The 17,005-nt window shown below is 37.2% G+C and overlaps 1 protein-coding gene and 1 pseudogene across 2 annotated transcripts; both read left to right on the top strand.

Annotated features, from left to right (window-relative positions):
• Positions 1-3,420: 3,420 nt before the first annotated feature.
• Positions 3,421-16,137, top strand: LOC147332786 (uncharacterized; annotated as a pseudogene). The gene is made up of 12 exons (XR_015128954.1): positions 3,421-3,444; positions 4,224-4,610; positions 4,694-4,859; positions 13,525-13,649; positions 13,764-14,072; positions 14,146-14,342; positions 14,623-14,755; positions 14,888-15,058; positions 15,426-15,530; positions 15,606-15,694; positions 15,797-15,992; positions 16,133-16,137. The product of XR_015128954.1 is annotated as an uncharacterized LOC147332786 (transcript).
• Positions 9,866-12,820, top strand: LOC147332787 (myosin heavy chain, fast skeletal muscle-like). The gene is made up of 3 exons (XM_086289526.1): positions 9,866-12,211; positions 12,320-12,542; positions 12,662-12,820. The coding sequence occupies exons 2-3, from the start codon at positions 12,339-12,341 to the stop codon at positions 12,818-12,820; spliced, it is 363 nt and encodes a 120-aa protein (XP_086145652.1). The 5' UTR covers positions 9,866-12,211; positions 12,320-12,338.
• Positions 16,138-17,005: the final 868 nt, after the last annotated feature.

Genomic DNA, 17,005 nt, shown 5'->3' with positions numbered 1-17,005 from the left:
GGCAAATGAGTATTTTGTCCACTTCATCCTCTTCATGCATGTTGTCTTACTCCAAGCTGTATAGGCTCGAAAGCCTACTACCAATTAAGCATATTAGGTGATGTGCATCTCTGTAATGAGAAGGGGTGTGGTCTAATGACATCAACACCCTATATCAGGTGTGCATAATTATTAGGCAACGTCCTTTCCTTTGGCAAAATGGGTCAAAAGAAGGACTTGACAGGCTCAGAAAAGTCAAAAATAGTGAGATATCTTGAAGAGGGATGCAGCAGTCTCAAAATTGCAAAACCTCTGAAGCATGATCACCGAACAATCAAGCGTTTCATTCAAAATAGTCAACAGGGTCGCAAGAAGCATGTGGAAAAACCAAGGCGCAAAATAACTGCCCATGAACTGAGAAAAGTCAAGCGTGCAGCTGCCAAGATGCCACTTGCCACCAGTTTGGCCATATTTCAGAGCTGCAACATCACTGGAGTGCCCAAAAGCACAAGGTGTGCAATACTCAGAGACATGGCCAAGGTAAGAAAGGCTGAAAGACGACCACCACTGAACAAGACACACAAGCTGAAACGTCAAGACTGGGCCAAGAAATATCTCAAGACTGGTTTTTCTAAAGTTTTATGGACTGATGAAATGAGAGTGAGTCTTGATGGGCCAGATGGATGGGCCCGTGGCTGGATTGGTAAAGGGCAGAGAGCTCCAGTCCGACTCAGACGCCAGCAAGGTGGAGGTGGAGTACTGGTTTGGGCTGGTATCATCAAAGATGAGCTTGTGGGGCCTTTTCGGGTTGAGGATGGAGTCAAGCTCAACTTCCAGTCCTACTGCCAGTTTCTGGAAGACACCTTCTTCAAGCAGTGGTACAGGAAGAAGTCTGCATCCTTCAAGAAAAACATGATTTTCATGCAGGACAATGCTCCATCACACGCGTCCAAGTACTCCACAGCGTGGCTGGCAAGAAAGGGTATAAAAGAAGAAAAACTAATGACATGCCCACCTTGTTCACCTGATCTGAACCCCATTTGAACCTGTGGTCCATCATCAAATGTGAGATTTACAAGGAGGGAAAACAGTACACCTCTCTGAACAGTGTCTGGGAGGCTGTGGTTGCTGCTGCACGCAATGTTGATGGTGAACAGATCAAAATACTGACAGAATCCATGGATGGCAGGCTTTTGAGTGTCCTTGCAAAGATAGGTGGCTATATTGGTCGCTGATTTGTTTTTGTTTTGTTTTTGAATGTCAGAAATGTATATTTGTGAATGTGGAGATGTTATATTGGTTTCACTGGTAAAAATAAATAATTGAAATGGGTATATATTTGTTTTTTGACACCTTGTCAAGTTAGACCAAAGTCTATAGTTATATTCAATAAAAATGCTAATGAAGATTGGATGCAACTAACATGCATTTTTAATATTACTCTAGGTTATTACAGTGGAGAAAGAGAAAGAACAGCATATTTTATTGAAACACACAGTTTTACAACAAACCAAATCCATAAACTTTAATAAAGTGTTTGGAGATTAAACTTCACTTCAGCAACATAACAGAATAGTGTCCCAGCAATGGTGGGATGTACAACAGGATTGCTCCCCATAATGATAAAATGGGCAGCATTGGATTTTGTAAATAAGAATGTCTCAAAGGCATAATTATAGAAAAGCACTGACATTTAAACTACAGGGAATAGAGGTTACTTTTGAGGTCGCTTGCTTGCCTTGTTCCCATTTACACTTGCCTGTAGTATAAAACTGCAGTGCTTCACTTGTTGCTGTATCCTTAGCTATATGGTGTGATCTTTTTCTAGCGTGCCAACCTGCTGATCTGAAAATACCTGTCTCTTACCTTGCACTCAACAACAGCTTTCATTAAATTATGTCTAACATTTACAGAGGTTTCTCACATGACATGACACACACTTTACTCAATCACACATTTATCTAAAATTTATTTATTTATTTTAAAAAGGTTCATAAATTATTTCTTCTCTAGCCACTTTGTGAGGTTGTTGCTTAACTAGGTGAAATTATCAAAGAAGATTCTGTACCAAAAACCTCCCAGTTATTGCACTGGTTGCTAGCAGATTTCCACAGTTAGCTGTACTTCTTCAGATAAAAATGCTTTGAATACTTCCTAACTACTGGCCCAGCAGTAGAAATACTAGAAAGAGTGATGGAAACTGGAAATGGAGAAGGTTTGCCTTCAAAGTAAAAGCTGCACCTCAGCCAAAATTTTTCATAAAGTGCCACTATAACTCTGAAGCCAACTGCCTCCATTTCTAGTTTATGTTACACTTTTGGCAGGTTCAGTACAACTCGGAGAGTAGACAGTGTTTTTGGATACATCCATCACTTCGATTCAAATTGCTACAGCAGAAATATGCTAGTGGCCAAAGCAAACACAAGGTTTTTGCCAACTGGTTGGGGAATAGACCAACTACTTAAGTGACAGGTGGTTACCACTAGCCTCTAGGGCTGTATGACCAAGGTATTATTCACTCAATCCTACACTTTCACCATAATTGTTATATATCTAAAATGGCATACAGGTTAACGTTACGTGGGGAGTGGTTGCATGTCTCCAAAATACCAATAGTCATTCTCATACAGGTCATTACTTGTCCTCAGACCTTTTATTTTGGCAGAGTACTTGATGACAATAACCTCCTATTTATGTCACTCTTCGCTTTTTCTCCATAGAGTTTAAGGCTTTGTGAATGTTGAAGGTATCAGAGACACCTAATGTCTGGATTTGCAAATACAGAAATTTTCTAAAGAAAAAAAAATGGAATATATATTCAAAAGTAAATTGTGAGCATAGAGGCAAATGAGTAGCCATTTATACTGTGTTTCCTAAGGAAGCTTAAGTGGCTAGATCTTTCTAGAGAAATGTCACTGTGTCTCTCCAGAAGTGCAGGCCAAAGTGACTCATCTGTGCTCATTAAAACAGTACTACAGTAACAGTATCGTAGAATTTCAAAAATTCAGTAAGGTTAAACACTTGCTACTGTACACCTAGCAAGACACTAAAACATTAGACTGCATTGTCTGTAATGTGTTCCTCTAAAATACCACAGCTAAAAGAAGCAGAGGAAATAAGTAATTTCCCTGTTTTGGTTGTTTTGTTGTCTTTGTGTCTACTCTGCATTTTTCTTGCTATTCTAGCAAACTCTTGGATCACAGTGAACATGCACAATATGTTATTTTACTCAACATTTTACAATGAACTTATCTTACTTTTAAACATGTGCTTTTTTAGGAAAATACATTTGGAAATTAAACAGACTATTTAAGATGACAAATCTCTTACAGGTTAGGACATGGTCTTAACAACATATCTGAATATTGTCCTATAATATATCCTTCACTTATGCAAAAGACAAGTCACAGCTTCTTCTCTTTGCTGGATTTATTTTGGACCATGGTAGCACCTCGTGACCTGCTGGTAAGATAGCAGACATTAAGACAAGTCTGTGCAAAACTTGGCAATGAAAGGTAATTCTGGCTATGATCCCAGACTTTTCCTTCCATTCATCATTTATCACTTACTCAGTACATCTAAATTAAAATTTAAAAACTGTATGATTATTTTTTCCTTGCAGAAAGACATTAACATTTTTTTTATAACAAACAATTTTCTAGTATTGAATTATCTGAGCTGGCAGTCCTTCTTAAACTCTATTCCTAGTAGAGATATATAACACTTGTCTGGCATTAATACAAAGTCTTGCTCTGAATTTTATTTCAGATAGCTGAGGTGTTTATGTCCTGTAATAGTACACCAGTGGCATTTCAAGACTTCTCCGAATTTAAAACTCAGTACTGGCTATAATGTCAAAATGACTTGAGCTTAGAGTTTAGTATAAACTCTTTCAACTTAATATCACTGTCAAGTTAATATCAAGATTGATTGCAATAAATAATTCACAAACCATGTAGTGCACTATTATAATTTACCACTGGGTATACTGTAGACATTACTGATGTACTCACTATTTATGAGGACACTTACCTTATAAAATCTCTATTGGTTTCTCCATCAAGGAAAAACTTGATGGAGAAGCTGGCTTAAGGAATTAAGCCAGCTTCTCAGCAAGATTCTTTAGGTAACTTAAGGTAAAACTAATGAACAGCGTTCATAATGAATATTATTCATTCTTATGAAAAACAATTACAATATAAGTTCCCATTGACAAGCTCTGTTAATATAAAACTTCAAACTAGGCTCATATTGAAGAGGAGATTGAGGCTGAGAGGGCGGCTCAGGCTAAGATAGAGAAGCAGAGAGCCGACCTCTCCAGGGAGCTTGAAGAGATCAGCAAGAGGCTCAATGAAGCTGGTGGAGCAACAGCTGCTCAGATTGAGTTTAACACAAAGCGAGAAGCTGAGTTTCAGAAATTGCTCTCCGCAAGAAGCAGGCTGACAGTGTTGCAGATTGCCCAGCGCCTGCAGGAGGCTGAGGAATCCATTGAGGCTGTGAACTCCAAGTGTGCCTCACTGGAGAAGACCAAGCAGAGGCTGCAGGGTGAGGTGGAGGACCTCATGATTGATGTGAAGAGAGCTAAAGCCCTGGCTGCCAACCTTGACAAGAAGCAAAGGAACTTTGATAAAGTAAAGATTTAAATATAACCAATATCATCAGAATAGGCATACACCAATAATAACAACTAACTAATTAACCTATATAAACCTAGGTCCTGGCAGAATGGAAGCAGAAGTATGAGGAGAGCCAGGCAGAGCTGGAAGGAGCCCAAAAGGAGGCTCGTTCTCTCAGCACTGAGTTGTTCAAGATGAAGAACTCATATGAAGAGGCTCTGGATCATCTTGAGACCATGAAGAGAGAGAACAAGAACTTGCAGCGTATGCTTATCTTGCTTTTGTTGTAGCAAAAACATTTGCATATGTCAGCTCCAAGTACTCTAACTCTTGGCTGTGTTTGCTCTTTAGAGAAGATCTCAGATCTGACTTAGCAGATTGGTGAGACTGGACAGAGCATCCATGAGCTGGAAAAGGCCAAGAAGACTGTTGAGACTGAGAAGTCTGAAATACTTTATCAGTATTCCCAGCTACACCTGGATGATCCTTTCAGAGGACAGGAAGACATGAAGGAGCAGGTCACCATGGTGGAGCGCAGAAATGGTCTCATGATGGCTGAAATTGAGGAGCTGAGAGCCGCTCTGGAGCAGACAGAGAGAGGATTAGGAGTTGCTGGACAGGAGTTGGTTGGTGCTAGTGACCGTGTCAGACTGCTTCCCTCAGGTTTGATTGTTTTTAACACTTACAATAATATATTAAAATCCTTTTTACAGTGCTCCTCAAAACAAAGCTACTGTATACTATTCTGTACAACTACCTGAGAGAGAATGCAGAAATATGAAAAGTAAATATTAAATTAAACTGAAGTTAAATTAACTAATATATAAATGAGGGTGCCCTCATTTTAATTCCCATCAACTACAAGAGGAACATGCCAACATCTACCTACCCAGGCTGAGAAAGGTTCAGCATGAGCTGGAAGAAGCTCAAGAGTGCAATGACATTGCTGAGTCCCAGGTCAATAAGCTAAGAGCCAAGAGTTTGATCATGCCATGTAACATCTGCGGATTTTACTTTGACATATACCTAAGAACTGCTGCAGACCATGTACATCCTTTGCATTGAAAGAAATTATCCTCTTCCTTCACTGCATACTGGAATATATTTCAAGCCTGAGAAGTAAATTGATATAGAGCGACCAGTAGGAATTAGTTCAAAAATGTCTTTTAAAAATAAACCACCAAAAATACCCCAAAAATTGGGTAATTTCCATGATTTGTTTAACTCAATCCAAACTGTGTAGGGCAATATATTATACTTGCAAAACTGATATTCTAATCCAAAGGAGATTTTAATCACTTTAAGAGAGCAAAGTAGCCTTTGAGGCAACTTCCAGTGCCAAAACATAATATCCTAAACAACTGAAAATTCTATGCCCTCCATCAAACATTGCATTCAGTATATTCAAGCTATTTAAGTGTGAATCACACCTTAAAGTAAACTAAATAGACAGGAAGAGCATAAAAGACTTTATCTTGTTTTATGTATGCTTTACATTATGTAAAATAATAGCCAATAATAAGCGATATCAGAAATTTGTTGAACTTTTGTAATATTGTACAGTTGGAGAATTAAAGTTTTAATTTTTCAACTTTAGTCAAGGTTTCATTTTGATTTCCACTTCTGAAAATGTCAAGCAACAGTCAGTTTTTGTGACTAAAATGCCCTACTTTTGTGTGAAACTTCATAGGGGAATTCAAAACAAATAAGTTGACAGATTTTCTATCAAACTATGGAAATTAAATAACATAAAAACACAAAATTCACCTGCTTCTCTGGATATGTCGGACAAATGTCCTCTCAGTGCAAGAGTGGTATCCTCACTCTGTCCCTTAGCTGTTGTTATTTTTGACTACAGCAATGACTTGTAATCCTCTGTTAAGATGGTAAATGATAAACCACACCTGTCAACAGTTTCAGCACGTAATCTGAGAGGACACTGGAAATTATTCCAAACGTCAAGATACTTTTTCATCTCTGCTCATTCAGTAAAAGTTGAATATAAACATTTTAAATAGAAACTAATACTATGTTCTTGTACCAAAATTGTCATTTTTCAACAATCATAAGTGAAAAACACTCATTTTAAATCTTATTTGTGCAGCTGTTATTTAAGGCCTTACCTGAGGTGTCAACTTTTCTTGTATTACGTTTCCAGGAATCATGTGTTGCTCTTTTAACTTTTATGGAAAGTACAGCAGTATGAAATTAGTATCAGATACCAGAGACATGTATACTGTGCAACTATACACCAGTGACATTCTGACGCTTCCCCAACATTAGCACTCAGTCCTGGCTGTCATATCAAAATTAAATTGATGCAACTGCCTATCATAAAATGTGTCAACTGAAATCTGATCCCCAAGTACTTCTCTGGATTTATTGGAGCAGACACTTCACAAATCCATGCTGTGCACTCTTGCTATGTAGTATTGAATAAACTGTGAACATAATAAGAGTAGTAAATACTGTATTTACAAATCAGTTAAAAATGATGTGTTAAAAGTAAAATAACATTATAAGAAAATGCATTAATAATATATATCTGAATGTATAATATAGTCGAATACAGTTCTATACAGATTGACTTACCAGTACTTAATTAGAATATGTAAAGTTGAGAAATTTTTAATTAATATTTGTTTTTTAGATCCAACAGTATTTTATCTTCTTTATTATAGAGAAATTGACTATAAAATTATGTTTAAAAAATATTTTTGGCGTTTTTTTTTGTCTCATGTTTAACAGAACATAATCAAAAATCACAACTATTCTGTCAATCATAAAGTAACATAGAGGTATTTTAATAAGTACTCATGGTGTCAGCAATGAGTTGATAACTGTCAAGTAACAAAGTCCCAGAACCACCCTGTAATGAAGACCGCTTTTTGTCTACATGAGGTGCAGGAACAGTCTGTGGAGCAAGAGACACCATACTTCTTACTCCTCTCAAAGGGAACAAGGTGGGATTTTACATCTTTTAGAAGTTTCTCAAACGTGATTATCAGCAGAGATCTCATTTCAACTGATTTAACTGATTTATTCATTCCATATTACTGGTTTATTTCCCAATCTTCTCACCCCCCAAAGAGATCGGGCACTAAGAGAAATCAGTCTGTAATCCTACAAGAAAAATCTATGAAAAGAAAATGTTTTATTGTTCTTCTGCTTCTTTTATCTGGAAATGTGCAACCTAATCCCGATCCAGACTGCAAATGCTTAAGTACTCCTTGTGATTTCAAAACTTGAACAGGTCTTGGTATCACTCATTTAAATGTCAGAAGTCTTCTTCCCAAACTTGATTTTGTGAAAATTTTGATGAAAGAGTTAGATACTGATATTCTTATATTATCAGAAACCTGGCTTACTAAATCAATTACTGACAAAGACATTGCAATAACGGGCTATAATCTTTTCCGTTGCGACCGCCCCAGAAAGGGTGGCGGTGTTGCAATTTATGTAAAAAGCAAATTCCATGTTACTGTCGATTCATCGGTATCTGTTTGTAAGCAGTTTGAACTTCTTGCCCTCAAACTCCAACTTTTCAAGGGCTATTTTATTACCATTGTGGGCTGTTATAGACCCCCCTCAGCTAGTAGTGAGGCTTTAGTTTCACTTAGTGAAAAACGATCTACTTTAGATTTTAATGAAATTGTGCTGGCCGGAGATTTCAACTGGGACTGGTTGTCCTCTGCCTCAGACAGTTTTAAATCCATGTGTGATTCATATAATCTCACACAACTAATTTACAGCACAACTCGTCCAAATCTTAAATGCCCAGAAAAGTCATCACTTATTGATTTATTTTTAACTAATATGCCGTATAAATATTCTCACACTGGGGTTTTCGCAAATGATATCAGTGACCACTGTGTGGTAGCTGTAGTCAGTAGGGCTGCCACGATTTGTCGACTAGTCACGATTACGTCGACTATCAAAATCGTCGACGACTGATTTAATAGTCGACGCGTCGTTTGAAACTTTGTACGATCACAAAAGACGCAGGAATAAGTGGCAGGATTTAAGAGTATAATAACGGACTGAAACAGAAGATGGCAGCATTGCATGTACAAGGATGTCAGCTACCGTTAAACCCCGAAGAAGAAGAAGAAGAAGCAGCTGTGTCCCAGAATTCATAGCGCAGCCCAGCGCAGTTTCCAACAATGGCGGCAGCTAGTTAGTTTTAATGTTACTCTTATTATTCTTTCTGGGTCACAAAATAAACGTTTAACATATTTTCAGGCGAGAATGTAGCTGTGTAAACCTCAAATATCTGCTCAGTTTATCAGGACACCACATATTTTCAAAAGCGCTCCGACGTTTTCGGAGACATCTGTTACCCACTAGCTCGTTAGCGAGCCGGGGGCTAGGCTCACTAGCGCCGTGAGAACACCGGACTCCCCGCAAATCGTTTTCAAACCCACCGCCGTCTTTCGCTACTCAGGTTAAATATATATGAGTCACTTAGATAACTTAAAATGTTATTGTTTGGCTTTTTTTTTAAGTATTTTATTTGTTCCTGAGTAAATCAGTTTGTCTGAGATTAAAGTTATAGTTTTTACACAGCTGAATAAACGTCAAGCAGACAGCTGATTATCAGAAGTGTGAGATGCTCCAGAATATACTCCAGTGTCCTGTTATATTTTAGATAGCAAGGAGTTTATTAATCTTCACCGAAACAATCTGCAAATTTCATTAAAATTCAATAAACTATCATCTTGTCTTTATTTTTAGTTAGCACAGACCTTAAACACTTAAAGCTGTAAGCTAATGATAGTTATATAAGAGCAGATGCTGCTGGTGCAATAAGCTGTAGTTTTACGTCTAATGGATGATGATCTGATTAGTCGACTAATCGCAAAAATAATCGGTGACTAGTCGACTATCAAAATAATCGTTTGTGGCAGCCCTAGTAGTCAGGCAATCGAAGCTCCCAAAATCAAGGCCACAGATAGCTTTTAAACGAGATTTTAAGCATTTCTGTGAGCAAGCTTTCTTTCATGATTTATGGGACTATAACTGGAGTAGAATCTACCTGATAACTGATCTTGAGCTGGCATGGAATTATTTTTATGATACTTTTATCAAAATTACAAATAAACATGCCCCTATCTGCAAATTTAGAGTAAAATGCAGAAACAACCCTTGATTTTCTCTTCAGCTCTCTAGTCTACTCAAAAAAAGGGATGCTGCCTGGGCTAAGGCCAGAAAAACTAAATCCGAAGCGGATTGGCTGATTTTTAGACAGCTTAGAAACCGTTCAACTTCCTTAATTAAAAAGGCCAAATCAGAATTCTATCTTTCAAATACTACTAAACATTTGAACGATCCTAAAAAATTCTGGAAAATAATAAAATCTTCTTATGGGGACATAATTACAAATGAGATGCCAACTTTTGTTGTAAAAGACTCCTGTACTTTAACAGAGAAATGCGACATTCTAAACTGCTTTAATGAGCATTTTGTTTCTTCAGGATCTCTATTTGAATCTTTATATCCAGATTTAAAACAGCTTAATCAACAAGAGGCTCTCTCTGCAACCGCTCAAACTGAATCTGTGGTCCAACCCTTCAGTTTTTCTCCGCTAAATGTTTTTGAGGTCCAGAGGAACAGATCAACTTGATCCCTATTTTCTTAAGTTGGCTGCAGATTTTATAGCAGAACCAATAACTTACATTTTTAATCTTAGCCTCTCGAACAGTGAGATCCCTGTAATATAGAAATCTGCCTATGTTCTCCCTTTGCTGAAAGGAGGTGATCCTTCAGATGTTAAGAATTACAGGCCCATATCTAAATTGTGTGTTCTAGCAAAAGTTCTAGAAAAGTTCATTAGTGAACAACTGAAAGATTTTTTGGACAAAAATTCAGTTCTTTCCCAACATCAGTCAGGATTCAGAAAACAACACAGCACAATAACTGCTGCTATTAAAGTGGTTAATGACATTGTTGATTCAATGGACTGCAAAAAATACTGTGCGGCTCTTTTTCTTGACTTGTCAAAGGCTTTTGATACAGTTGACCATGCTATTTTATTAAATAGACTAAACAATATTGGTCTATCTGTAAATGCTGTAAGTTGGTTTTCAAATTACTTGTCAGCAAGAAAACAGTGTGTCCGTGCTGCTGGGTCTTCTTCCTCTTTTCTCCCAGTATCCAAAGGAGTTCTGCAGGGCTCCATATTAGGACCATTGCTATTTTCTCTTTACATAAACAACCTTTGTGATAATTTGTCAAATGCAGCATTTCATCTTTATGCAGATGATACAATTATTTATTGTTCATCCCCTTCAGTAGCACAAACCCTGCAATTTCTGCAGTCTGCCTTTGATGTCGTTCAGTCCCATTTAACTCAACTTAAGTTGGTGTTAAATCCAGAGAAATCCAAGTTTATGTTATTCTCAAATGGCAAAGAGTTGTTAGCTACGTCTCCTAAGATTAAAACAATTCAAGGATCTGAAATTGAAATGGTCACATCTTACAAGTATCTAGGGATCATTATAGATCAGAATTTGTCATTTAAGACTCACATTCAAAGGCTTGTGTCGAAGTTAAAACTAAAACTAGGTTACTTTTTAGAAACCAATCCTGTTTCTCCCTCCAAGTGAGAAAACATTTGATTCGTTCAACCTTTTTACCTTTATTGGATTATGGTGACCTGCTTTTTATGAATGCACCTGCCCACTACCTAAAGAGGTTGGATACTGTGTACCATTGTGCTTTACGTTTTATTACTGGCTATGGAAGTCGTGTACATCATTGTTCTCTGTATGCTGCTGCTAAATGTCCATCTTTGCATATTCGTAGACTCTCCCATTGGTTGATTTTTATCTATAAATCTCTCCTTGGGCTGGTTCCATCTTATTTATGTGTTTATATGTGTAAAAACCACAACCAATACAACCTTCGTTCGAACAAAATCATACACTTGATTGTCCCAAAAATCAGAACAGAATGGGGGAAAGGGGCTTTTAAATACGCTGCCCCTGCTTCCTGGAATAATCTGCAGAAGGAACTGAAATTATCAGAATTGGTTACCTTGGGAGAGTTTAAGTCTGTCTTAAAGGAACGAGAGAACAGCTCTTTTACTCAGTGTGATTGTTTTTAATGTACTCTTTTTGTATTTGATCTGTTATTGTATATTTTACACATGTTTGTATGCGATATTGTATTTGTTTTAAATGTTATATACCTATGTGGTATGTGACTTTTGTTGCTATGATGCCAGGTCTCTCTTGGAAATGAGATTTTTAATCTCAATGAGATTTTTTACCTGGATAAATAAAGGATTAATAAAGTGAAAAGCTGTGCTGAGCAGACACACTCGAGCAGCAACTCTGGAAACCCAATCCAGCTGACAGGCATGTGACACAGGTGAGTGTGGTCAAGTATTCACTGGTTACCATATTTTAACGGTTTAGACATTCCTGTTAAATATGTTGCTGCTGTTTGAGTGTAGTGGCACTTTGGTCAGTCAACTGAATGAATAAATATTTTTACTGAAATATGATGGTTGAAATATTAGACACAAAGGAGCAAAGCAACTTAATTTTGGCATTTCTTTAGATTGCAGCATCTTTACACAGGATACTATTAGTTTTCAGTTGGGGTCCAGTGAGGTAAGTGGTTCGATGTAAATGACATTTTCATGATAGAAGATATCTGCTTAAGAAAATTTCAAGAACTCATAAATGGTCACATTGTTTCAATTTATGTCATATTTTCAGTCTCCAGTAAAGTGCCAACATGAGCACAGACGCGGAGATGGAGCAGTATGGCCCGGCAGCCATTTGCCTCCGGAAGCCAGAAAAGGAGAGGATTGAAGCTCAAAACACCCCATTTGATGCCAAGACGGCCTTCATTGTGACTGATCCTGATGAAGTATATGTCAAGTGTAAACTTATCAAGAGGGAGGGTGGTAAAGCCACTGTTGAGACAGAGGGAGGAAAGGTAGGTAAAAATTCTTTCCATTTTACGTCTATATATTTGTCATCCTGTCTATGTAAACATTTGTCTGCTATATCACAACAAACACCCTGTTGATTATTTAAAAATTGCTTTCTATTCAGACAGTTACTGTGAAAGAGGAAGACATCCACCCCAGGAACCCTCCAAAGTTCGATAAGATGGAGGATATGGCAATGATGACACACCTTAACGAGCCATCTGTGCTGTTTAACCTCAAAGAGCGTTTTGCATCATGGATGATCTACGTAAGTTTTATTTGAAGGTTTATCTAAAAGAAATAAAATGCAAATGAAAAATGAAAAATGAGAAATGTAAGCAACCCTTATGCTCTCTGCTATGATACAGACCTACTCTGGGTTGTTCTGCGTCGTCGAAAATCCCTACAAGTGGCTTCCTGTGTATGATGCTACATGTGTAGCAGCATACAGAGGAAAGAAGAGGATTGAGGCTCCACCCCACATCTTCTCCATCTCTGACAATGCCTATCAGTTCATGCTCACTGGTAAGTAGTAGTTACTGTTAAAGTTTGTGAATACAAACTAAAAGATGCCTTAAATGTGAGGTTATTGCTGCAGTTAGATAAAATTCTTTAATGTTTGTATTCCAGATCGGGAAAACCAATCTGTTCTGATTACGAGAGTATTGCACACATGATTATCTCTAAAACTTGATACAGAGGATGAATCTTGAAAATATGTCTCTTATACTGTCTCCAGTGGAGAATCTGGTGCAGGAAAGACTGTCAACACCAAACGTGTCATCCAGTACTTCGCAACAATTGCATGAGCTAAGAAGGAATCATCACCTGGCAAGATGCAGGTAATATTGGTTATTTATGATAGACCCATGTGTGGGTTGAGTTTAAGTACGATTCTAATGTTCTAATGTCATTTACAGCTTTTGTTGTGGCAAAAACATTTGCATATATCAGCTCCAAGTACTCTTGGCTGTGTTTGCTCTGTAGAGGAGATCTCAGATCTGACTGAGCAGATTGGTGAGACAGGAAAGACCATCCATGAGCTGGAAAATGCCAAGAAGACTGTTGAGACAGAGAAGTCTGAAATTCAGACAGCTGTGGAGGAAGCTGAGGTAATGTATTTTATAAAAATGTACTGTTTGTATTCAAATTTTAAAAAGTATCCCTTCTCCAGTTTATGTTGCAATAAAAAAAATTTTTTACATAACTCTTTTAATCATTTAAAGGGAACTCTGGAGCACGAGGAGGCCAAGATCCTTCGTGTTCAGCTTGAGCTAAACCAGGTTAAAAGTGAGATTGACAGGAAGCTGTCAGAGAAGGATGAGGAGATGGAGCAGATCAAGAGGAACAGCCAGCGGGTAATTGACTCCATGCAGAGCACTCTTGATGCTGAGGTCAGGAGCAGGAATGATGCCCTGAGAGTCAAGAAGAAGATGGAGGGAGACCTGAATGAGATGGAGATTCAGCTGAGCCATGCCAACAGACAGGCTGCTGAGGCCCAGAAACAACTGAGGAATGTCCAAGGACAGCTCAAGGTGACCTTTTTTCCTGATCATTTGTTAAAGAAACAGAATAGGTACTTATTTATTGATTGATTTATTTCATCAGGATGCCCAACTGCACCTTGATGAAGCTCTCAGAGGACAGGAAGACATGAAGGAGCAGGTCGCCATGGTGGAGCGCAGAAATGGTCTGATGGTGGCTGAGATTGAGGAGCTGAGAGCCGCTCTGGAGCAGACAGAGAGAGGACGCAAAGTAGCTGAGCAGGAGTTGGTTGATGCTAGTGAGCGTGTTGGACATATACATATATACATTATTATTATTTGCATTATACATTATTTGCATGTCTGAACCAGAATTAACACACTTAAGGATTAGGGAACAAAAACATAATATAATACAGAATTAAACTGCAGGTTAATAAATAAATAAACCAATAATTAAATAAATGCCTAACCATAAAAAAACATAAATACTGTTGTTGATATTATGATGATGATTAGTGTATCGATTCTGATATATTCTATATATGTAGATTCTTGATATAGCATCCAATATTTAAACCAAAATATATTTTTCTTGTTTCATTCAGAACACCAGTCTTTTGAATACCAAGAAGAAGCTGGAGGCTGACCTTGTCCAGGTTCAGGGTGAGGTGGATGATGCAGTTCAGGAAGCAAGAAATGCTGAGGAGAAGGCCAAAAAGGCTATCACTGATGTGAGATTTTTTTTTTCTTCTATTTTGTTTTTCACTATTACAGGGTTCTGAAATCTCTAATTTGCAGTTCATGTTAAGTTCGATTTTAATGTAGAACAGATTTTAAATTTTGGAAATATTTCATCACTTCAGGCTGCCATGATGGCTGAGGAGCTGAAGAAGGAGCAGGACACCAGTGCTCACCTGGAGAGGATGAAGAAGAACCTGGAGGTCACAGTCAAGGACCTGCAGCACCGTCTGGATGAGGCAGAGAACCTCGCCATGAAGGGTGGCAAGAAGCAGCTCCAGAAACTGGAGTCCAGGGTACAAACTATACACAGTACTAAAACTAGTTTCACAATCGAAGTCTACCTTTCTGTAGACATGTTCTTTTGCCCTCAGCGAGACTTAGTTTTTCTTGTAATTAAATTAATTATGCTTTAATTAATTTACTTGTTTTCTTTTATTCGTTATTTATTTATATCTATATATTTATATATGTATCTTTATTATTTAGTTTTGGTGTACAGCACTTTGCGTCAACTATGGTTATTTTAAAGTGCTTTTTAAGTAAAGATGATGATGATGATGATGAGGTAGAATTAAGACACTTTTATTTCTATGCTTTACCATGGCAATAATAATGTAGCTACATTGTTTTATTATATTATATTCTTTTATCAAATTCCAGGTGCGTGAACTGGAAGTTGAACTTGAAGCTGAGCAGTGACGTGGAGCTGATGCCATTAAAGGAGTCCGGAAATATGAGAGGAGAGTGAAAGAGCTCACTTACGAGGTAATTAATTATCTAACTAAAAATGATCTAATTTATTGTGCCCATTCCCTTTCACTTACAATCCTAATTGTTTAGACTGAGGAGGACAAAAAGAACATCACAAGACTTCAGGATCTGGTCAGCAAGCTGCAGTTAAGGCTTACAAGAAACAGGCTGAGTAGGCTGTGAGTCAACTACAATTATATGACAAATTTCCTTCAGCTTGGTTCATCGCACGCCCATTGACTCCCCTATAACTAAGTCAGAATTTTGTAAATCCTTTACAGGAGGAGCAGGCAAACACTCACATGTCCAGGCTCAGGAAGGTTCAGCATGAGCTGGAGGAAGCTCAGGAGCGTGCTGACATTGCTGAGTCCCAGGTCAACAAGTTGAGAGCCAAGAGCTGTGACACTGGAAAGGTAGCAACTTCTGTCCAAATATCCAAAAAAAAAAAACCAAAAACAATTGTGCACATCATTATAAGTGAGACACATTGTAATGCTTTGTGCAGTTAAGCAAAAATTATTAAAACAAGATGTGTTAAAACAGAAAAAGTCTTCAGAGGATTCAAATAACTTAAAACCTTTAAATAACTCTTTTTTTCTGTTTGTTTGTTTTTTCAGAGTGAGTCTGCTGAATAAGACACACTTGAATGAAGCTGTTCAACAGATTTCATAAAATATGAATCATCTGTTGGATGCTTTTAATGCATATTGCAAAATATCAATCAATGTTTTGAAAATGACTCATTCATTTTAATGTTTCTTTGCTTTCGTAAAATAATGTTTAGAATGTAAATGTAATCAATTAAGAGGGAGCTATTAAAAGTAATAAATAAAAAGCCATACTGAATTGCTTAGTAGCCACTTTTGAAAAGGAGTATTCAGAAGGAATATTTATTAGCTCTACAGATAGCCATATAATGCAGAAAATATCTAAGAAGTAATAGCTCCTGCAACCAGTATTTTATGTGAAAGACATGTAAAAGGCCAAACTTACCTGTGGATTTACCAAAGGTTTTTAGAGTGTATTTGTCATGATAAATCAAATAATAAATACATAAGTATACATAAATTAAAGAAATCAATGAATTTGAAAATGAATTTAATGTTTGTTAATTAAATGAGTTTCTGTTACTAAAAGATTCTCAGTAAAAGTTCTGATAGTGTCTTGGTTTTATATAGATCTAGTGAGCTAGGTGGCTTATTAATAGTGACATATTTAGACAGAAACCATTTGCTAAGAACTGGTCAAATTTATTGTATTTATTGTACGTATAAGGAAGTTATTTATTTTCATTTGACAGCTTTTCATTTTATGAATTGACTAAATAACAAGAGAATAGGGCTGATAACTAAGGGACTGTTCATGGTCAGCACCTTAACCTGTCAGTGTTATTTAATTGTTTTCCAGTTTTAAGGAGTGCAGTCAGATATATATATATATCTGACATATATTATATATGTGTTGGTCAGGCTTCACTAAATATGAGCTAG

The sequence above is a fragment of the Aulonocara sp. 'chitande type north' Nkhata Bay genome, linkage group LG4 (assembly GCF_057382095.1).
Source record: "Aulonocara sp. 'chitande type north' Nkhata Bay isolate Kocher_YH1m ecotype deep benthic linkage group LG4, A_spYH_male_GT1.1, whole genome shotgun sequence".
Lineage (NCBI taxonomy): Eukaryota > Metazoa > Chordata > Actinopteri > Cichliformes > Cichlidae > Aulonocara > Aulonocara sp. 'chitande type north' Nkhata Bay.
The sequence above is the reverse complement of the archived record's forward strand: the minus strand, read 5'-3'. Positions and strand labels throughout refer to the sequence as shown.

Excerpts from the sequence above, each read along its gene's own strand:
- LOC147332787 (XM_086289526.1), top strand. The coding sequence starts at position 12,339 with ATGAGCACAGACGCGGAGATGGAGCAGTATGGCCCGGCAGCCATTTGC. Across the intron at positions 12,543-12,661 it reads TTGAGACAGAGGGAGGAAAG|ACAGTTACTGTGAAAGAGGA; the intron begins GTAGGTAAAAAT and ends CTTTCTATTCAG.